We start from the raw sequence: 23362 nt of genomic DNA on the forward strand, positions 1-23362 counted from the left end.
TTTCTGAGCCGCTTTTCCTCACAAGGGTCATGGGGGTGCTGCAGCCTATCCCAGCTGGCTTCGGGCAGTAGGCGGGGTACACCCCAAACTGGTTGCAACTCTTATTCCACAAGCACAATATTAATAAGAACACTGTCTTTAGATTTAAATTTAGATTTGTCTCAAAATTATGCACACAAATATATTTGCGATTTTTCAGATCCACAAGCATTCTCAATTTTCACGTTTTTAAGATTCACAAACATTTGCAATTTTCACGTGTTTGTTAATGTTAAAAGTGTACATATTTATCACGACTTACATTTGTAAAAGTTTAATTCTGCTTGTGAGTTGTTTCAAGATACTGCACTCACGTACACAAGTCCTCGGATACTTCATGTGTCTAAAGGCCAGTTCCTCCTCCATACACAAGGGGGCAGTGTTGCTGTTTCCATTGAACGGGAACCAGCTTTCTCGTAAAATGGAAAACGAGCCTTTATCTGACCTTCCATTATGTGTTTATTTGCACAAGTCTGGAAACAAAATATGACCCATTTATTTCTCTCGAGCTTACAATGTCTTAACATGAAGACGTTTGTCTTCAACTGTTAAATTGTCTTCTTCTACGCCGCTAAAGCAGCAGCGGCCAAAGTGGTAACAATAAAATAAGAGTGTCTTCTGGTTGAAGACAAATAAAGTGAAACAAGTTAAAGTTGCATTCTGTTTCCTGACTTGCGTGAATAATTTTGAGACAAATCTCTCCACATAGCATAGAACATATTATTGTAAAGAACATTTTTTAGGTTGACGTAGCCTTTAATTCATTCTGTGACCACGCTCGGATTGCAAAACACTTGTCTCAAATCATCTTGAAATCAATAGAAAGGGCGTCAATCCATTCCAGGCTTCCCAAGACAAATTAACAAAAAGTTATGTAATGTGAAATAATACTATATATTACTGTAGTTTATATTTAAAAAACAAAACAAAACAAAAAAAAAACAGAGCAATGATATAAGTAGATAGAATGTAAAGATTTAAACAGTTTGTGCATCATGATTAATTCATTGTAGCTCCTTTGGAGGATAAAGAATATATGCATGTGTGTATTGATGTTGTCTATCTACACGTCTAATGCCACCATATCTGTCTTACTGTCCAACAGTCTGTCTCTCCCTTGCTCCCTCCCACTCTGTGTCAGTGTGGATGTGTGCGCGTGCGTGTGAGGTTCCGTAAGCCAACTCTGCGCCGCAGCCGACGAGATTTATCAGCGCAGTTAAAAGAGGATTTCTTCTGGATTTGCGGCTGCACTGACATCATAAATTGCTCTGTCAGATGGAGGCATAGTTTGCCTCAGTCAAGCAGCAGGGTGCACCGTGCCGTAGCTTTCCGACTCAAATAGAATGCTTAATTTCTGTGTAGACGTCCCCTGTGAAGCCTCCCGGCTCCGTGCGCCTCAGACAAACTCTGTCCATGCCTTCCATTAGTTTTTATTGAGATGTATAAAGTAGCATGCCGGCACAGGCATTCACACACGTCAGCGTGCCCTCGCGCTTGCATGCATACCCAACCACAAGCATACACACATACAGACCAAGGATACGCCTCATTACCCACAGCTGGCTGCAGCCTCTTGGTTATACAAAAGATGTAGTAGGGGGGTAGTGCTGTATATTCATGTATTTGGCTGTCTCCCAAATGTTAATTTGCTTTTCGCTGGCCACGATTAGAGCTAATTCCTTCCCAGTACACATTATAAATACAAGCGAGAGTAAAGACATTTGCTGAGTAGGCTGAGGGACACTGACAAATCTTAACCTTGTTGCATATATTCAAAGTACAGTGGTACTTTAAAAGTTGAACACAATCGGTTCCAGGACTTCAGTTTTGGAGGTTTGAAATAACTTTTCTCAGAGGAAAAAATGGGAATTTATCACATTTTATCAGAGGTGGTGAAAAGTTACGAGGGGAACTTTGTAATCTTTGGAACCCGGGTCATGGCACCAATTGAAAAGTTCTGAGGGGAACTTTAAACTAGTCCTTTTAGCTTTAATGCCTGGGATGTTATATTATCAGTAACAAGCAGAAGACTGTGTATCTTCTGTTGAACTATTACTGGATGCCAGAAAGATCAAGTCAATGCTGTCCAGCTGTTTTTATGATGGATGCAGAAGAAGGTCTAATTTGTCCAAAATGGTTTCTACTCTTATACTGTCTATACCTAGCCCATGTGAGAACTATGGTCTTTACTGGTTTCAACTGGTTGGGGGTGCCAGAATGCAGATGCCAAGCCAGGAGGACAGATCACAGCAACACAACGGCCTAGCTTAATTCACCTAACTTTTAAGAGGAAAAAAGTACTCAAGTAAGAGTACCCTTAAGATGTCTTCTAAATAAGTACTGATCTGAAAACATGGAGAGGGAGGGGTACTGCTTGCGTTATATCTATATTGGACTTTACATGTTATTTCCAGTTAAACTCTCTCTTACAATATTGACATTTAAGAATTTGATTCTAGTTAAAACACAATTTCAAATTTTGCAATCCTCCAATAATCTCTTTGAGAAGTTTTTCCAGACTTTAGAAGCATTTTCCAAATGGAAAAATAGTAATTATGGCACTTTCAATGTAAGTTCCTCTGTACTATTTTCCCACATTCTCCAATTCAAGACATGTTTGATTTCTGTCTGTCTCCTCCACAATTGTGAAGCATATTCCCTCCTTTGTTGACTCTCACCTGACACTGCAGAACTGTCAACTTGTTTTTGTTTTTTGTTTTTTTCGCCCCATCTGTCCTCTTTCAGAGATGGTCTTATGGGCCAGGAAGCCTCTGCGTGTCAGCTCCGGCTGCTGACCTCTGACCCAGGAAGCAATCCCAGGTTGCTACTGCAAATGCTGCTTCACAGAGACTGTCACCTGCCCCGTATACTCCTGGAAAACTCTTGTAAGTCATGTTTCTATTTTTCTGTATGGAGCTTGATACACACAGTTTGTTGCATTATTATTACTATTATTATTATTATTATTATTTTTATTATTATTATTATTATTATTATTATTATTTTAAGATACGAATTAAGATTGTTTTACCCCCCCCCCAAAAAAAAAAAAAAAAAAAAAAAAAAAAAAACGAAACAAAAAAACTGGAAAAATAAAACAGAAAACTTTTTGTTTGGTGCATGATACCCAATGCTCTGAGAAGTGAGCTCTTAACTTTAACAGACAAAAGACAACCTCCCTCTCATTTTATTAGGTCATCATTATCATCTTTGCCATTATCGCCATCATCATCTTCACCTTGGTCACCAGCGCCACTAAATCAATAGAGTGCAGTAATAAACACTCAACAGACCCAAGCAGAGCACATATGCTGACCTTTAAAGATTTTGCATTCCTCCTCCTCTCCCCTGCACTGGCAACAGTCTAACCTTTAAAGACTGTTGTGCACTCGCACATTAATTCACATTATAGTGACCTCATTAATAACAACTCTCACCGTGCCGTTCTCTTGGTCGAGCAGAGAGTCTGGCTGCGAGGCGCTGGGATGCCTCCGCTCTGCGTCGTATATCAAGACAGGAAGCGCTGACTCTTGCATGTTATCGCAGTGACGGCCTAATTAAGCGAGAAGTGGGAAGACAGAAGCTTGACTGAAAGCTAACACTCCCATAAGCATCTGTGGTCGCTTTGTGTGTGCATGCAAATTGAGGACAAATGAAAAGAAAAAGCAACATAAGGCGTCATATCGAAGTGTTTGGTCATCACACGCTGCCAGCTTCTTTGTTGTCTGGTTTCTTCACACGTATTCATTTTATTTATTTCTTTTCTTCATTTTCTTGTATGGGGACAGGTAATAATGTTTGAGCATTTGGTTTTACATAGATTATACAACACAATGAAGTGGTAAAGCCACTTAAATGTCATTAGTGCTCTTGTTTTCAGTTACAACAGTTTCCAATGCGTGAAACTGAGACATAATAGAAAACAAAAAAAAAATTAAATCAAATAAATACATTATAGTGTGTCCCAGCAGTAGTCACAACTTTTTTTCTGAAGTTATCTACTGAGCCATAATCAGAGAACCTGCTTTGTTCTCAATCCTGTTTCCACAGACCGTCACGGTCACATCACTGAGACCCAGAACACTTTCTCCTTGAGGACCAATTACCAGATAGGCAGAGAACAAGATAGTGGCATAACTCACCTAATAGACTGATTATAGGCCGCTTGGTTCAACACTTAAGAGTGTTTTAGATGTATGATTGTTCAAAAAGAGGGAAAAAAAAAAGAATGGCATCATAGAGGAAATCAATTGTCATTTGGATTTTGAGTGGCAATGTTGCTTCTTAGCCGCCTGTGCTGACCATGCACAGACCAAAACAATTTATCCTTTTCAGGTCAAAATAATTCATAACTCATCCAAAGAAAGCACCATTACAGTACGCTCTTACATGCGCTATTCTAGAGAGACTCCATTTCAGATATGTAGACCTGTAGCTCCATAGGTCATTTTAAACATGACATTAATTATTATAAGCCAAACGTGGGAACTCATGATTTGTTTTCTTGTAAAGACTGTAGAGGATCTATTTTCGTAGACTGCCGCACGTGTGCTCAGGGTAAAAACTGGCACATCTTCATTATTGTGCTGGGTGAAATACTGTGTTTGGGAATTTGGCAAACTGCACAGCGTCTTTCTGGGCGTTCCGGCGGACCAAGGGCGTTTTCTATCACACACCCCTGCTGCACCTGACAATTTGGTGGCGGAAAGTAGACTTGACCTTAGATCAAGTAAAAGCAGGTCTAAGTTGTGGCACAAGTGATGTAATGTGTTTTGGTGGATTTGATCAAAGCACAGGCAGACAGATTCTGCCCTCAGCTGATATATGTGTGGTGAATGTCATCATATTTCACACACAGACATACGGTTGGGGGTGAAGGCGGAACTTTATTTCTAAACCATTTTAGAATAACCATCGGCGCGTACAATGTGTTGTACATGGAATAAATATCAGTCACGCAGTAACAACAGGTAAAGCAAAATAACACAAAATAAATACATTAATACATATCATAAGCGGGCAAGTAAATAAAAATACAGTAACACAGGAAGTAGGTAAGTGAATAAATAAATAAAATAAGTATGAATAAATTAATAACACCTAATACACCAGACACCATAAAAATCGAGAACCAATGTTGAGTCTCATGCTGAATCAAATTCCAAAGAATAGAGATGTGTTTTAAGACAGTTCTTGAGCGGGAGATTGCCTAATATCTAGCGGAAAGTCATTCCAAAGTGAGGGAACGGCAACCTAAAAGATCCCCTCTGAGCCTCCGTTTAGTTCTGGGTTACCTGTAGTCGTGTCTGGTCTGCTGACCTGAGACACCGGACAAATCAATTATGGTTTCTTAAGATAGAGCCTAGGGGTAGTAAATACATTGAACACAGTTAGGGCCCCAAAATAGAACCCTGCGGAACACCACATTTAAAGTTGGTGACCAATCCAGGATTTACCCAATTTCTTGCACAAAGTCAACTACCTTCAACCCCAGTTCACCTGTGACCCTAATAAGTTCAAGCGCTTTGGGAATTAATTGTTGGATGAAATCATTTGACAACACCAAAAGTGCCGCAGTTTTCAACTAATTACGGTGCATTACTTTTTTTTGTGAAATGCAACAAAAATCTCACGAGACTCCTGACTGCAGTGTTTCACACACTTTTCAAATAGCTGTCATCTCTGACAGACCACTGGATGTCTGCCACCTCTGGAGCAACGGGCCTCTGCTCAGCAACCCCTGTCAACACACACCCTAAGTACACAATATCTCTTCCGCATATAGACATCTATAGGAGTTACACACACACACCTCCGTCAGCCCTGTGCTTAGACAGCTACCCCCACAAGGACACCCTGTCAAAACCTCTTCCCTTTCACTTCCCGTCTCCATGTGCTGTACATCCCACAGCCAGGGGGCTTTGAAATCTGCTTCTCTCTCTCTCTTTTTTTTTTTTTAGTACCTTCATAACCATCGAACACAGATGTGAGTTTTTCTTCCCTTTCTAATCCACAATGCCTTTTGTTCGTCCATTCTGTTAACACGTGTCAGAGTGAGCCTTGACATTTTCCAGTTTTTTTTTTCCCTGTGAAAGAAAAAATGAAAATCTAAATGCTGTTTTGTATGATATATATGATACATCTTCCACTACAATGAGTTTTTGCCTCTTTGTAGTTTTTCCTTAAAAGTGAAAATAAAACTGAACATTTTTTATATATTTTTTTAATATCTGGGTTATGAGTTTGTTAATTTTATCCTTGTTTCAGTGTTGTAATTTTCACTAGTCTATGCAATGATTAAATTGTCTATGAACTGCTCCCTATTGTGCGCAGGATTATTTCATTTTTATATTTACAAAGGACAATTTTAGTCTTGCTTTTTCCAAAGTTTGAGTCCTCAATTATCCTGAAATAAGATAATTTATTTCCCTTTCAAAACTCTTAAAATAAAAAATAAAAAAAATAAAAATAAATAAAATAAAAAAACAGCAACAATATCATGTTTTTTTGTTTTGTTTTGTTTTTTTGGTTGTTTTTTTTGGGAAAACTGTTAACAATTATTCCATCCAGAATAATAAAAAAAATGTTTCATATACATTTTCTATTGTACTTTGGTTTAAAAATATGCTTTTCCTGAATAAAAACAAGTTGCCAAGTTGAATTATAAGGAATATGTTATGAATTAGGAGAAACAAAATGTTATATATATATATATATATATATATATATATATATATATATATATATATATATATATATATATATATATATATATATATATATATATATTACAATCAGTGTGGACTAATAGTATAGGACTGACTCTTCCAGACTTTTGCCAGGACAGCCCCCTTGAAATATCTACACAGGAACGCCGAGCAGGAGATGCCTTCATCGTTGCACTTTTCAACATTTGTTCTTTCCTGAATGACATCCCCAAGGCCTTAACTCAGGTGCTTCAACCATACCTGGAGAGTCAGCATGTATGGGAACATCTCTACACTCTGGCAGGTAAAGTGGAATAAAATGAATGACTTTCCTCCACAAGGTCCTGTCTTTATTATCGCCATGTGAATGGTTCCATATGTCATTTCTAAAGGATCCTGCTGTAGTTCTGTGCAGTTCTGTTAAAGCTGCATTTTACAATAGAGAGGCTATGAAAAGCACTGATGGCCTAGACTTGAACGTATCATTTAAAATATCAAACATTTTGTTATTTTTCAAGTATGTCAAGATAGAAAATGACTTATTATGCTTGTGCAGAAGGCACAAGTCACACATTGTGATGCAAAACGATTTTGATTATAGCCTGGTTGAGTGGGAGAGGGAATACATTAAATCCAGATTGAGAGATTTGCTCAATGTCATCCAACCATCATTTATTCCCTCAGTCTAATTTGTTTAATTATTGGATTGTGCCAAATCTTTGCGATGCACTTTTTGGGTTTCAAGTGAGCCCCGCTGATCCTATTCATATACCAGCTATTCACTGCGGGAACATTGATAGGTTACACAGAGACGTTTCACTACTTCTCCACTTACCTCTCACAATGTAGTAGCAAGCGGTTTCCAATCAATACACGAGTCAATACAATAGCAGTGGGTGCAAAGTGTGAAAACTAAGTGACTTTGAAAAATAGGTCGAGGTCTTACCTGCCTCGGCGCACTGCCTCGTCAAACAGCTATATCATTTTGTGTTCCGCTCCAGTCTTATTCTGTGGGTCTGAGGTCGCACATTTGTTAGACGTCCCATAAGATTTCACAGCACTTCCAATACTGCCAGCATACTTTATCTGTCCCGTAGCCTTTGCTTCTACAGCGGCTGCTAGGGGAAATTTATGGCCGCCATACAACTTCATGCGGTAGCTTCGCAGCTATCAATATGAGCCGGATATGAAAGGGCAGAGCAATGGAAGACGTACTGTACGACACCTTGAGAGGGTACTCAGACTTTCACCGTCGGGCCACTGAAATTGATTGAAAACATCTGAATGTGACCGGTTATTACTTGCTTTATTACAGACATTTTAGCTGAATATATCAGCAATCTAATCCTTACATTTGACATTTATGTCAAAAGTAAAGTTGTGACATGATAAGGAAGTGGACTGTCCCAATGGACTCATAATACCTGAGGTAATGCCAGCGAAGCATCAGTTAAAAGGGGAATTCACCCCTGGCGTCAAATTTTGAATGGTGCAAAATTTCAAGAGAGAGAGAAAAAGGCTGTAGTTATAGTAGTAGAAGTTGGAATGGTCATACATTTTCAAAATCTGCAGCTATAGTTCATCCGTTTTGCTACTCTAGTTACACCTTGCTGTAGGGTATCAGGTCTGATTGTGTTTTTACCCTTAGCATTACCATCAGTCTATTGAATGCACTTGTTAAAAAGCCACCCATAAAACCAGATGGGGGAATTCCATCAATATTGAAGGGAAGTCCGTCAGTGACAGACTCTCGTTTTGTTGACGATTGACACGAGGGGAAACTTTGAAAAATTGACGGCCTAAGCATTGCCGGAAGTTGGTTTTCGTCCGTCAGTGTGATTGTCAATCTGTCAATGTAATCTTTAATCCATCAGTCGCGGAATGCCCATTTTACTACTGAAGAACGGCAGTTGATGATTACAAAGTGGTTTGGCTTAAAATATTGACGGATTTACGATGACGGAAGTTTGTCCTGACTGTCGATGATTGCCGAATGACAAACGCTCCAAATTCATTGACACACCCACCTTGGCTTAATATGTTCCTCGGTCTTGTGTCAGTCAGCTCTTTATATGAGTTAATAGTTAGATCTTTGTGTAACGTTGTTGTATCCATTTTTAAATTGATTGCGGTCACGAAAATGGATGGATGGATAATGAATGAAGACAATCCAACATTATCCCATGTATTACAGTATGTCTGTCTTAAATGCATGTATTTTCTTCTTTTTCCAGAAACAACTCAGAAAGTGCCCGTTGTGGTCGACTGTGTCAGGCAAATAGTCACCAAGTCTACAAACACCCTTCTGACACACCTGGTTACCATGGTGACAGACTGGCAGGCCACAGAGGAGCCCGGCGGGGCCTCATCGGTCAGAGTTGTTCCAGAAAGTGTCTTGGCTAAGGTGCCCAAAAGCTGGAACTACATACCAGTGGAAGCACGAGGAAGAGAGACCGGGAAGGGAGACTGTATTTCAAAGAGTAAGCAAATAAAATAGTGCTCGTTTTATTTATACATTTCTGCATTTACAAGTAGCATTCATTTGAAATTAACAACATGCATATGAATCCTTCCTGCAGCTGTCACATCCCTCGCCATTCAAGCAATGTCCTTCATTTTCACCAACCTGCCGCTGGTTGTAGCGTCCTTGCCGCTCCCCATCCGCTATCTCTTCCAAGCGGCGGAGAAACACCTTTCTCAATATGCCCGGCAACTGCGCTCGATGGGCCTGTTACTCTGGTCCCTGTTTAACTGCCTGATCCACAGTCTTGGAGACCCGTACTCGCCTGAAGAAATCAGTGGACTAGCCTTGAACTGTCAGGCCAAGGATCGCCTAGCCCTGTTGGCTGAGTGTCTGCAGGCTTCGATGGGGATTCAACAGAAGGTAAAGGTGTGAATAATCGAATAACAGCAATAATGAGGCTCCTGACACCAGAGTGGATTATATATAATTACTCTATATTTTGCTGTAGTTGTTCAGGGCTAGATAATTCTAAAGGGAAAGTGGTCGCCTCTGCAATAATGTATAGCTAACGATTATTTATTGTATGAGGCCATATGGAGTGTGCTTGGTGATTAGAATAAGGACATAATGGAGACAAAAATGTATTAATGGAATAGCCAATTTCTCATTATGATGCTGTTGTCCAGTTAAACCTGACCTCAGTGGAAATTGAGCCACGTGTACGTCTTTGTGTGTTTCGCACCCATGACAGGGTGTACCCAAACCAACAGTACACAAGGTGCTGCAAGCTCTGGAGGAAAAAAGACCAAAGTGGATGAACATGCAGCTGCAAAAGACCCGCAAACTCTGCATAAACAGGTGAGAGGTCAATTGGAGGCGTTTAAACAGAGGTCAAGGTCAAAATGACGTTACTGTTCTCTAATGTGAACGTGCTCATGCATGCCAGACAGTGTAATCAATCACTTGGCTTGCAAATGTTGAATATTCACGCTGGGTAGCATTTTATTCATATAATTTGGTTGAATTAATTATTTCCCACTATACATTATATTTCTGATGTATTAAAACAAAAATTGTGGATGAGGCCTGGTAGTCAGTGGAAGGGGCTGTCCAAAACACATATTTGACTTTCAGGAAATTCAACGTAACCTTCAAGGTTGATTACTATCTCTTCAGGGATCCTGGACAACCTGTTTTATTTTAATGGCAAATAATTGAATTTGAGCTTGCCTTTAAGTAACAATCTCCAAGTTGCACGTTACTAATGAGTCAATCAAAAGCATACTGTATGTGTACTCAGACTGTGATGACGCAACAATCTGGTGGTGTATATTCCATTCTTCTAACTGTAGATGTGATGTGACCCTGTCATATTTTGTCAGAGATGCACCGGTACACTACTGATATGCCCCAATAACTTCAATTTTAAGTGCTAATGCGTGGTCACACTTTTACTCTTTGTCATGGTTAGTGCGCTTTAGTGGAGGGAGCACAAAAAATTCAATAAAAGCTATCACAATAGCTCAATTATTTGAAATTTAAGGTGAACTGTGTGGTTCTAATCTATTTTATCTGACCATTTTTTTAAACATACAAATTCTGCCAATTAGGTGTTAGTTAGGGGTCAGTAATCTTTTTGAAAATGAGAGCTACTTCATGGGTGCTAACTAATAGAAAAGGCTAGCAATTTAATGCACACATGAAATATTTGCATATACTTATTTCCTCGAGTTATCTTTATTAATTATATGTTATTTATAATACATAATTATATTAATCTATGTGAAAACACTAGTCATATTGATGATTATTGTCAAGATGGAGGGAATCATGAACATTTCCGAAGAACAGTCAGCGTTAGCAAGAAAACCTGCAGCAAACCATTATAAATGTAAGGAAAAGCCTACTAGAACACCTGAACTTAATTTGGGTTAATAAGAGGCACTTTAAATTGTTAAAGGTGTGTGCTATGACTTGTATTTTACTTGAGTTTGAAAGTGATTGGTTATTTTGAGCACATCCACATTCCCAGTTATGCACACTTGTGCAACTTGGGTGTTATTATGACCTCCCCTCTCAATAACATTTTTTTTCTTTTCTTACTGAATTGTCGAGGTGTTGGAGTCTAGGGAACATTTATGGTGGAGAAAAGATTTGTTTTGGTCTAATATTTTAATACCACACAAACCTGGCATTTGAGCAGGGGTGTGAAGACTTTTTATACCAACTGTACTTTTAGAAAACGCCTGATCCTCACATGGTTCTTGGGGGTATTGGTGACCTTATGCTAAGGTAATGCATCTAAGTGAAAATCAGTGTGTTTCAGTCACTGATTTTGTGGGACATGATGACAAGTGAACTGCACCCTGACTTATGATTTCTTTCTTCACCACAACCGAGTCACGTGAAGACAAAACAAACTGACACTTACGATTAAAAACTAAATAAATAAACACAACAGTGACAAGATAATGAACATTAATCCGAAATGGGGATTTTAGGGACAAGAAGAGGGAAGAAGATGGGTGTTTTTGAGGGAGGTGGCAAAGAGAGGAGACGGGGCAGTGTGCGTGTGTGTGTGTGTGTGTGTTGCGGGGCGAAAAGGAAGAGTGATTATGTATCACTTGTCTGATGCATTCAGTAAGATCATTACTATTCATTACACTAACCTTCACAGGGAAGTGACGCCCGGCTTGTAAACACTCCCAATACAGTGTCCGAATAAAAGACATCGTGTGTGTGCTAGACAGTCCCCCGCCCAAAAATAACTTCACTCACTAACACCTCATGTGGATACACACACACACACAAACACAATTATTTAAACCGTCTTTCAAAAAAACATATGCCCTCCCAACCCGTCGCCCGCTTTCCTTTACCATCTTAACCCCGCCCCCTCCTGTAGACACCCACCTTGTCTTTGCAAAGTAATTTGTAGAGGAGAAGATTATTGTTCTCCATCATGGTGACCCTGGCTGGGCTGACGGGATGCATACACAGATGAAGATGAATGCAGTTATTCCTTGGCGGAGGTCTGCCTCTTTCAGGGCACATTGGCCCTAATGACATGATTGATAGGCTGTCCCAAATCCGGAGGGGCCCTCATTAATCACCCCGCTGACTGAATCCAATCATCTGCTTCACCTGCACAGTGATGGACAGGAAAGGATACACAGCGCAGGTGCTGACACGGATGCACAGCCACCGTCCCAGACAACACCACCGCTGGGGACGGCAGGCGAAGAAGGAATGAGGAGGTGTATGGACAGGACGGACCCCCGCTTCCTTTGCCACCCTCAATGTCAAGTAGCCAATGATTGGCTGACAGGCTGCACTATTCCTGCCTCCTTATAATTACAAAGTGGGGAGAGTTAGGGAGAGAACAATGACAGGAAGTGTGTGCGAAGGAGAAGGTTTGATGGACGGTAGCGGGACATCCATCTGTATGAGAAGGCTAGGAAAATGATGGGGGCATTCGTCAGGGCTGGAGGACTGTACATGTGTGAGGACCTTGACACACAATTACACACTCACACACACAGGCAGGACATGCCGAAGACACGCACAAATCACTTTTAGTGCGCCGACATCCCTCGCTCAAAATTCCAGGCAAGATGGACTGAAAAGTGTTCTGTGGTCTGACGAGTCCACGAGTCATTTCAAATAGTAGACTACGAGACTGGCCAGTTCAGACCTGTCTCACGTTGAAATTTGGTGGTGCATTATGAAGCGTAAAATACGTCGACCCCCGCCGGGCTGTTGAACAGCTGAAGCTGCACATCAAGCAAGAATAGGAAATAATTCCGCCTACAAAACTTCGACAATTAGTGTTGTCAGTTTCCAACTGAATGTTGTTAACAGAAAAGGTGATGTAATAAAGTGGTAAACGGGAACCTCTCCCAGCTTTCGTGGAACATGTTGCAGCCATAAAATTCTAAGTCAATGATTATTTGTTAAAAACAAGTTCAACAGTTTGGACATTAAATATCTTGTCTTTGTAGAATATTCAGTAAATGTAAGTTGAACATGATTTGCAAATCATTTTAACACATCCCAAATTCTTTGGAATTGGGCTTATACAATAAAACTAAAATCACATAAAACACAAAATCAGCACATTTTAGCTTACATCTTTCCTGAAACCTGTGTGCTACTGCTAACACATTATTACCTCAATTTACTCTCTGAGCAAAAGCAGTGGGTGTGTTTGTCCTACTCATGTTTTTGCGGACTCCTCACTTTATCCCATGCTTCCTCTTTTCCCTCTCCCAGCGTCCAAGGCAAGGAAAGTGGAATGGCTGCAGCCGAACTGACCGAGCAGAAAATAGGCCTGATGCTGCTGGAGGTCTGCCACAAAGCAGGGGGCAGCGGCTACCTGAGGCACATCCATCACATCATCCAAGGCAATGAGGTAAGGAAGCACTCCCTCTCCCCAGCACGTTAGGTGGCCGCTGGCCCGAGGCCGCAGGCTGGGGAGAAGTTGTTGGGGGAGGTTTTGGACAGGGGGGGAGAAAGAGGCTGCTGCTTGGGGGTACATGCTGCGTTGTCTGTTGTTCAGGTGACCTGAAGGGTGTGCACCTGCAGTGATTCCATATGTAATACACTCACCACTTGTAAGGTAAATAAAAGGGTGTCTTTTGAGAAGTATGGAAATTTTTTAAATGTATTACTGGGAATTGTTCATAAATCTTATTATGTTATTATTAATACTGGTCTTTTTGTGATAAATTTAGTATATTGTACACCACTGGCATGTCCAGTCCAATGAAACAAAAACAGCCATATGAAAAAAAAATAAGAATAAAAATAAGCATTACTTTTAAACTTATAATATACTATGTTGTTCTTTGTTCTATACAGTTGTGACATCCTCAGAAGAAACTATGGGTAACATTGGGAATTCGCACTAATATATTTTTAATATCAAATAATTATGTTTGTCCGCAGAGATAGTTGTACAACTCAACAATATGTGTCACTCTATTGATTCTCCACTTTTTATATAGGTCAACTCACAACTAAAGTGACTTATGACAAAGACAAATAGCAATTCAGTCCTTGGACAGTTATATGAAGTAAGCGGCCTTCAATGACCGTCAGGCGCATAGTTACAGTTGCCATATATTTTACAATAGATAGTCTATAAGGATGCAGCTTGGAATAGCAACAACATACATTAGGCTGCTGTTGATGGATTCCATAAACAGCAATAACTCTGCATGGAAATGTGATAGAATGTGAATGGTCTACCGAAGCAGGCTGTAGCTTTTCTGGAACAGCTCCGCCTAGCCAAGGCTGAGACAAGAGCACTCAGGTCAGGGACACTCTGAGCTGGCGGTGAAGAGGAGGGAGAGGAGGTTCACGTGGCCATGTCAAAGTGACGAATGGGAGTGTCAAATTTCACAACAGGACATCCACGGCACTCCATACTTTCATACACAAAAAAAAATGACTTTCATATTCAGTTTTTCTTGTACAGCATTGCAGCAGCATCACTTTCAATTTGGTGACATTTTGTTGAATAATTTTTCGGTTTGTCTTTTTGTAATCTCATGTTTTCACTTCTGTCTGGTTCGCAGGATTTGCTGATGTCCAAATTAAGTGGTGACCTGCTCTGTGATCCACCTTGTGTGGTGAGATTCGACGCCAGTGATCGTTTGCGCGCCACCAAATTCAACCCCCTTGAACAGTTTGACCGGATTGGCAAAAAGAAGATGAATCAGGTTAGTAAGCAGAGGTTAAATTATTGCTATTTTTTATCATAGTTAAAGAGATTACTACTTTTTCAGCTCACAGTGTTTGAATGTAGTAATTTGTTTAAGTATGTAGCTTTGGAGAATTTAATTGTTTGGGCTATATGTTAACAGGCTAACAATTCTTTTCACTGGGATTTACTGAGCCTGTTTATCAGGTAGAAGGTGGTAATCAGTGTTTGAGCCCACATTTTTTGTTCAGTCACATTTATCCATCCATCCATTTTCTTGACCGTTTATTCCTCACAAGGGTTGTGGGGGATGCTGGAGCCTATCTCAGCTGGCTTTGGGCAGTAGGAATTGTACATAGTTGTCCTGCAAGAATGTCCCTTTTCTTCTGCTAATAGCAAAGATGCCAACCGGAAAATGTGTACAGCTCACAACATATTGGTCATCTAATTCTTTTGATGAAATCATAACAATATGGCATGATTTTCCTGTGTATTTTGTATGTGTTCTCTGGCCACTGTGAATGTGTACACACATGCAGTGCACACACAAATAATTCTCTCCAATTCCAATTTCCAATTTCCGCACAGCTGTTTATATTTTGCAAAACATTGTCCTGTTTTCAGCCTATTACGCCAGGCTGAATAGCTTTGCATAGAAACACCTTATTAAGAGAATGATTAACACGACTTCTCCACTTTCGACGCCTATGTAGTTTGTCAAATAGAGTGGAGGCAGGAGGGGGCGAAGCTACATCCATCAATCTCCCATGAAGAATGATCAGAGAGAGGATGGATGAATGGATGGAGTTCTCCTCCTTTTGTCAATAAAGCTAAGCCTGCAGTTAGGAGTGACATTTTAGCAATCAAAACACTGATTTTTATTTGCTTCCCCCAATCTGATGCCATTGCCAAGTGTGTTAATGTTGTTTATTAAAAAAAAAAAAAAAAAAAGGATGAGAAGAATGGCTGGTGTTGTGGCGCTTTTGGAGCAAGGGAGAGAGAAACAAAAGCAGAAGCGTAGGAAGACTAACGACTCCCTCCCCAAAATTGATTTATCTTTCTATAAATAATGACAACATCCCCTCAAATGGATTTATAAATTAATTCCTGTCTTATTGGGGAAAAGAAAAAAAAAATCTTCTGCGGACATGATAAATGGCCTGGTGTTGGTGGCCTGCACTCGGGAGCCTCCCTTCTTTTTTGCCAGTGTTTTCCCAACTGTAGCAGTAATGCAGTGATGCTATTAACCCTGATTCATAGCGAACAACACTCTGTACTCATTCATCTGCAGGTTGCAATGGTTGATTGGGCGTGGGAGTGGCCAAGACTGCTGCCAATGTATCAGGACATGTGTCCAATCACCTTTAAAGCGCTGCTGGCCAACAGGTAAGCTGCTGATTCTGTATGTTGCTCGAACACCAACACTGAACGTGTACTATTATATTATAGAAGTTCTAAGCCAGTGGTTCTTAACTTGGGTTTGGTGAGTCATCCAAAGGGGTTCGACAGAGGAACCAGATTTGATGAATTGACTACTCTCCCTGTTCACTTCTTTTCACCAGTAAACCCTATACTATGTTTTGAATTGGGAGGGGATGATAAAATAAATAACTTTATATTTTTCACTAAGGAAAGGTTCGGTGATTGTGCATAGAAAACTGGTGGTGTTTGGTACCTCCAAGGTTAAGAACCACTGTTCTAAGCAAAAGTTTAGCACAATTATTTGTTGTTTTGGAGTAGGCCTAGTAGCTTGCATGCGTTAAACGGTGATTCATATTCCACTTGTCTCGACACTTTGACATTCGCAAAACTACGTACTGTTTCTGCCATGTTATGCGGTGTTCCAAGGATGTTGGGTCAATACTTAAAACGTCTTAAGACCCACCTTTATACCTTTGCTCTTAGTTCAGTGTGAATTTTGTGGCCCTCTGGGTCTTTTCATTTTTGTTATTTTACTTATTGTATTTTAGTATTTTATTGGCTGTTTTTTTTTATAGCTGGTTTTACTATATTTATGTGTATGATAGTGTGCAGATCTCAATGTGCAGCACTTTGGAAACGCTGGTTTATAAAAATGTGTTATAGATAGGGATGCACGATAATGCTATCTTCAACCGATACCGATAAACCAATTATTTAGAGGTGCCGATGTCGATAACCGATAAGTAAGCCGATAATTGTTTGCAAAATTAATTTGAATACAAATATGCTTTCAAGTGCTACTATAAGTCTAACAAATACATTGAAACATTGTATAATTTTTGCACAATGTTTCATTGTATGTAAAGCAACATGAAGCTGAATTTTATTGATATGAGCCACAAACACAACAGATGGACCAACGTGGCATGTCTATAATTATTGATGTATTTCTTTATTATCTGTTTTTTTCTGTATGAAATTAAATTGCCGATAATTATCGGCAGATTTCTCTCTTATCTGTTTTATCTGTTTGACGGCAAAATGGTCGATAAGTGCCGATAATTATCGGCCGCCGATATTATCGTGCATCACTAGTTATAGAAATAAAGTGAACTGGATTGGATTGGAATACTATCAACTTTGCACTTTAATTGGCTGACTTAAGCCACTGCTGGTAGCTCCTTGGTCTCGGAAGGAGATTTGACATCCTTTGTGTGTAAATGTCAAAAAACTGTTAACATTAGCTTACCCTTTCCTTTCAGTTGATTTCCCAAACACAATGGAGGATGGAGTTGTAATCTGTTGAATGGCCAATATTGTAGAGAAGCATGGAAAACGTTTTTTTTTAATGTATTTTTTGTATCTTCATTGAAAGGTTTATACAGTAGTTCATCAACTGGTGGTTTGCACTGTTGCATTGACATACATGCTCCACACAAGCTATTATAATTAGACAAACTTGCTGAGAGGATGTTAAAAAGCTTAGATCTTGCCGTCATCTGATTGACTTCACCCAATGTCCACTGACGGTGCCCCATCCTCCTCACCCGCCTTGTCCTCTCCTGTTCTTGCTCTGAAACGGGCATAAATATTTATGCAGGTATGTGACACATATTAGATGGCAATACTTCAGGCTGTTCCCTGCTCTCTATTCCCAGCTGTCACGCTGCCAGCGATCAGGGAGCCATGGGGCTACTGCACCTTGTCTCCATGCCTACGCTCAATCCATTCTAAATCACCGCCATTGTAAAACACACATACACACACACACACCTTGCTAACAAAGGGCAAGCTCTGCATCTGCCAAGGACACGGGTCTAATAAGGGTGAAGTGTGCGGCTCGGCGCTGTGTTGTGATGAGCTTTGTCTTCTTTAGGCCGTTCTCACTTCTTCATACACACACAATGACATTCTCTCGACATGTAGCCTGTTTTGCTCTATGTTAAACAGTTGGGCCATTAGTTCACCTGAACCAAATAAGTCATAAACAGAGGTTTTCACTTATAGGGGATTGACGCGAGTTGGAGAGAAGGGCACCAACCAATGCGATGAGGCATAAGCGTAGGAGAGGGTAAAGGTAATATTACTCACCCTAATCTCACTGTATCAATCATTTCCCTCATTAGTCTGTCTTTGTTGGACCAGAGGAGCAGATTTCATGGAGGATTTAGAGAATGGCTTTGGTTTGGGCTGAAACGCTTTCAAAGAGCATGGAAGTTAGTTTTCACGGCTGGCATCATGTGAACTGTAAAAAAAAAAAAAGTCTCTGACTCCGAAAGAGGTCCAAAGGGAAGGTTATTCGTGGGATGATACGTTGATGTCGGATGATTCACTGTTTGTTACCGCAGATAATAATAACACTCTCTATTCAAATGCAGACTCAAGTACCCTTGACTGTGTTCTCAGGGGCTTCACAATAAACGTTTCACACAATACAACCGGTGTGACCTTGTGTCCAAAGGGTTTTCATATTGGAGTTGTACTTTTGAACAGGTCTATTTTACAGAACTTTACCTTTACCAAGCCAGACATCTTTTTATAAAGGTGTCCTTCCTGGAAAAAAAGCATGCACTTAAAGTTGTACTGTAATGAATTCAGCCAGAATCTTCAGAGGCTGAATATCCATTGTAAGGGAAATCATAGCGTTGCCATATTGCATGAAACATCAACTCAATGAGCATCTAAGGATCGTTGCACATTGAGTGACATGTCTGACTGTCACTGAATTGTTGTGCTGTGTGCAATTAGTTCTCATGAGTGGTTGACAGTCTGCCAATGGTTTTGTTATGGATCAGAAAAAAAATTGCCATGTCGTACAAAAAAAAAAAAAAAAAAAAAAAAAAAAGTTTATAGAATATGAGTTAAGCAGCAAAATCCACCCATTTTTATCCATTTCAGGGGGCAGCCATTTTGCCTCTTGCTGTCAACTTAAAATGACATCACAGTTGCCCAATGACCAATCACGGCTCAGTTTCAGAAAAAAAGATGAGCCGTTACCTGAAAATGTTTTATTTGACTTACCCTTTAGTAATTAAGCTAACATTACCAATTAAATATATGAATCTATGTGCAGGTGTTTTTGTGCCAATGTTGTTAATAATTTCCCACAATAATTAACTGATTTAAAAAGCTGGGACTCAGATATATACCAATATACATTTTCTGTTGTGTATAGTAATTCTATACATATTTACAAGTATTTTGATTTTCAAACGGCCACTTCTACAACATTCCTAGTAAATCACAATGTCCCATCTGGTGAGCTATATTTAGACCAATTTGCATATACTGTAGTTTAAAAATACTTTATGATGGCAGCAGTTTGTCCCTTGAACCAATTGATTGAATTAATCTAATTTTTTCCCCCCAGTGAATAAAGAAAATCTGATGTCAACAAGCATCTCAGAACAGGTTCAACTGGACCCCAAAACAGCATCAAATTGGTCATTTCAGGGAAGCCTTATCAAAAATTAGCATTGGAAAACACCCCCACCCACCCCAAAAACATACTAAAAAATATATTTTGAATCACTGTGAGAACAGGCCTCCTCATGGTACTTGATATTGTCCATTTTACAAGTTTTATTCACCTTGAATGACTTCCCTTTCTTATACAGAGCTAATAATTTGCTCCCCAGACTGTGTAAGTTAGCAGTGTGGCCGATTGGCCGGTGGCCTCCTATATATTGTTACAGTGGCAGGACAGTTATTGTGCCCAGGGTTTATATCACATTCTAATAGAGCAAGGCTATGAGTTAAGGGCGGTAGGCTTTTACACCGGGGCCGTTAAATCACTGTTCAGATGACTTCATTAGCAGAGCAGGACACATGCTGAGACACTTATCCCTCCACGCACGCACACACACACACATACACACACTTTCACCCTGCTACCTTGACGGTGTAGCATTGGGGTTAGACAGGATGGGGAGTGGATTTATTCAGGTGTGTGTGTCCTTCTTTGTCACCCGTCACTTCAGTTCGCTCAGCATGATGGCTCATCCATCATCCGCAGATTGAGCTTTTCAGCAGAAACCAGACTGATTAATACCACCTCGGGACCCCCAGGGTGGCCCGGCTGACTGGGCTGACCTGGCTTCCTGCTACACGGGTGCGTGAGTGTGTAGATAGATGGCTTGTGGGTGGGTGGACTAACTTTCTTAGATGGCTTGTTTCCAGACGAAATGGTTGGCTGACAGGCTGCCTATAGCTGGGTGGCTTAGTGAGCAACACATAGACCAAAGAACCATTCACTTCCTTCACTTAAAGAAACAATAACATGAGTCAAAAATAGCAAAAAGTCTGATTACTTGATTGCGGATGTACAATATCACTTAAAGGGATACTTGACTCATTGAGCCATTTTCAGCAGTAAAATGTTAATATTTTGTCCAGAATGAATGTGATAACATTATTATTTTTCATGAACAATTTATACCTTTCAAAAGCTAATTTTCCACTTGCTGTCCACTCAAGATGACATCATCTGTGCTGAGGAAATAGGTAGCGACCAATCATGGCTCAGTTTGCTGACCAAACCCAGAAAACAGGTGAACCATGATTAGTCGTTATCTACTTCCTCAGCACAGGTGATGTCATCATCAGCCGACAGCAAGTCAAAAAAATAGTTTTTAAAGTTAAGTAAAAAAAAAAATAATGAAGTTATCAAATTTACTCTGGGTAAATTTTGTAACTTTTTACAGCTGAAAATGGCTCAATGAGTCAAGCATCCCTTTAAGACAGAACAGTATGACATTTTGAAACAAAAAAAGTTATTTTTTGTTGAAGTAGCTAACACGGAGCCCTTGTGATTCTTTCATTGGATTCCTTGAAAAAAAATAATAATAAACTTGGATGAAATAAGTATGACTGGGTACAAGAGGCGTTCAAATGCCAAGGTGACTTTAACCACTTTGGCTGTGTGTTCAAAGGGTAAAGGTTGTTGTTGATAAGGATTAGCCAGCAATGAGAGATGAAGCTAAATGTGTCAAAGGGCAGCTCTTCCACTCCATCATAAGCACCTTATATTGTCCAAGGACATTCATGCTTAACCTTTCCAACACTTCTCTGCAGCTAAAGCCTATACACGGTTGGACCAGTTTTGTACTAATGTTGCGTTTTGTACATTGTCGTCATCATTTTACTGTGCACCTTGACAGCTGCAATACAAGCAGCATTCACCGCACGGAACACCAACAACATTAAGTCTGCATTGTCTTAACCTCACCGTTGTCGCTCAGCTCCATAACAATAGCCGTTTTGTGGAAAAATGCCAATCTGTGGCGTTCTCGTGCTTGAGCAGCTCCTTAAATTGCCACGATAGACGCGCGCGCTTTGAGGAAGTGGGCAACCGCCATCTGTTCCGGGGCGCTGCCATATGGCAGGGCCTTTTTCTCAGGGAACAAAATAAAAACAAATATGTCAAAGTGTTCGTCTTTCTCGGAGGATGCTGATCAACCTGGGGAGATGCTGTGTGTTTGGTTTAACGGGCTCACTTAACGCTTCAGAGAATGAGTGAGTGTGTGCGTCCTGGGGTCTCTCGTGTTTGTGAGGATGCGCTAATTTGCATTTTGGCTTGATTTTTCAAATTCAGTTTACACTGCAGGTTTTAAGTGCTGAAAGCTGATGCTGTTGATATACTAATACAGTGGGAGCGCTATTTTGCGGAACCGATACCAATAGGCTCTGTATTTAACAGACAAAAACATAGTGTTCAGTCCACTCGAAATGTCACTTTGTACAGTAGCTGTCACAGCTTGGTCACAGTGCCGTTTACTGGCACATACTTTAGTGTGACCCAGACATGTCCACTTTGTTACATCCTTGTCGGGATGTTTTTTGTTTGTTTGTTTGTTTGTTTGTTTGTTTGTTTGTTTTTAAGTAAATTCATTAAAATGGCCAATTTTAATTGCTGGACAAAGAGGAGGTGGAGTGCACCATTTTGATATGGCGACTGGTGGGCTGCGGACCGTTCCCAAGTTGGACGTGAGGGCACTCATTAAGTGTTCAATCAAGGGTCTAAGATGTGATGCAGCCCAGAATTTTAGCTCACTGTTAGCACTCTGTGCTTACAAACTAGATATGTGGTTATAACTGGGGTTCAATCACCACTTCCCCCATTAAAAATAAATAATTAAAAAAAAGTTGGGCTTAGAATGTTACAGTATGTCATTATTTATTTGTCAAGTAAGACTAAAAGTTAGAGAGCTATGTTGTTTTTTTGTTTTTTTTTCTTAGTAAACTGACTATCTCTAGTTCGGCTCAGTGTTCTCTTTTTTGGAAATCAAAGATAACCCACACTTACTCAAGTTAACTCTTATTATTGTTATGATACTCTTACTTGCGTACAGTTTTTGCCTTCTTTACCTACTTTGGTTGACAAGGTTCATCCAATCTGACTGCTTACACTGCATTCGCATATATATATTCAATCCATATTTGATTTTTGGCATTTACTCAAACAGGGCCACCTGGTAGAAAATTTTTTGGGGATATTGTCACAGGGCTAATTCCTCTGACTTCGCATGTAATGCTTACTTAGCATTCTGAACAGTTGGTTGGCTACATGTTAGGTGCAAAGAGCTTCAAGGTTAGCCAGAGAGACATTTTATGACTGCCAAAGAAACAAGGAGCCATGATCTGACTTTCAATCTTGCGAGGGCAGAAATTCAATAGACTTTTCACTTTAGAAAATCAGAAGAATGTGATGTGTCATTGAGGAAGGCATTTTTTATTTTTTTTTGTCTCGTCCATCCCCTTGCCTGTGCGTCCCCTCCACTGACTGACAGTTTGGGATGGGAGTTTGTGTTGATGGAGACAGAATACATTTTTAGTCTCCTTGCTTATACATGGAGTGTTTTGTATTCACCCGCCCTGGACAACACTGTCACATTGAGGTTTTCATTAGACGTAAGTAGGTGCTGGCGAGCTTGACAAGCCTTTGCGTGTACACACTGGCGCCGCACCAACTCGTACACTGCGCGCACGTCATGGCGGGCGTACATGTGTCTGTGGATGTTCGCGCTT

The 23362-nt window shown here is 40.2% G+C and overlaps 1 protein-coding gene across 3 annotated transcripts in view; it reads left to right on the top strand.

The window, feature by feature from the left end:
* The window catches only part of kiaa0825 (KIAA0825 ortholog), a 126317-nt gene that overhangs the window by 35249 nt on the left and 67706 nt on the right, over positions 1-23362 (top strand). For all 3 annotated transcript variants that reach the window (XM_077522937.1, XM_077522938.1, XM_077522939.1), the window contains exons 15-22: positions 2785-2924; positions 6871-7050; positions 8981-9226; positions 9326-9630; positions 9962-10068; positions 13483-13621; positions 14790-14933; positions 16206-16300. In XM_077522937.1, the coding sequence (XP_077379063.1) occupies positions 2785-2924; positions 6871-7050; positions 8981-9226; positions 9326-9630; positions 9962-10068; positions 13483-13621; positions 14790-14933; positions 16206-16300 (1356 nt within the window). The remainder of the gene's footprint in view (positions 1-2784; positions 2925-6870; positions 7051-8980; positions 9227-9325; positions 9631-9961; positions 10069-13482; positions 13622-14789; positions 14934-16205; positions 16301-23362) is intronic.

Source organism: Festucalex cinctus, chromosome 5 (assembly GCF_051991245.1).
Source record: "Festucalex cinctus isolate MCC-2025b chromosome 5, RoL_Fcin_1.0, whole genome shotgun sequence".
NCBI lineage: Eukaryota > Metazoa > Chordata > Actinopteri > Syngnathiformes > Syngnathidae > Festucalex > Festucalex cinctus.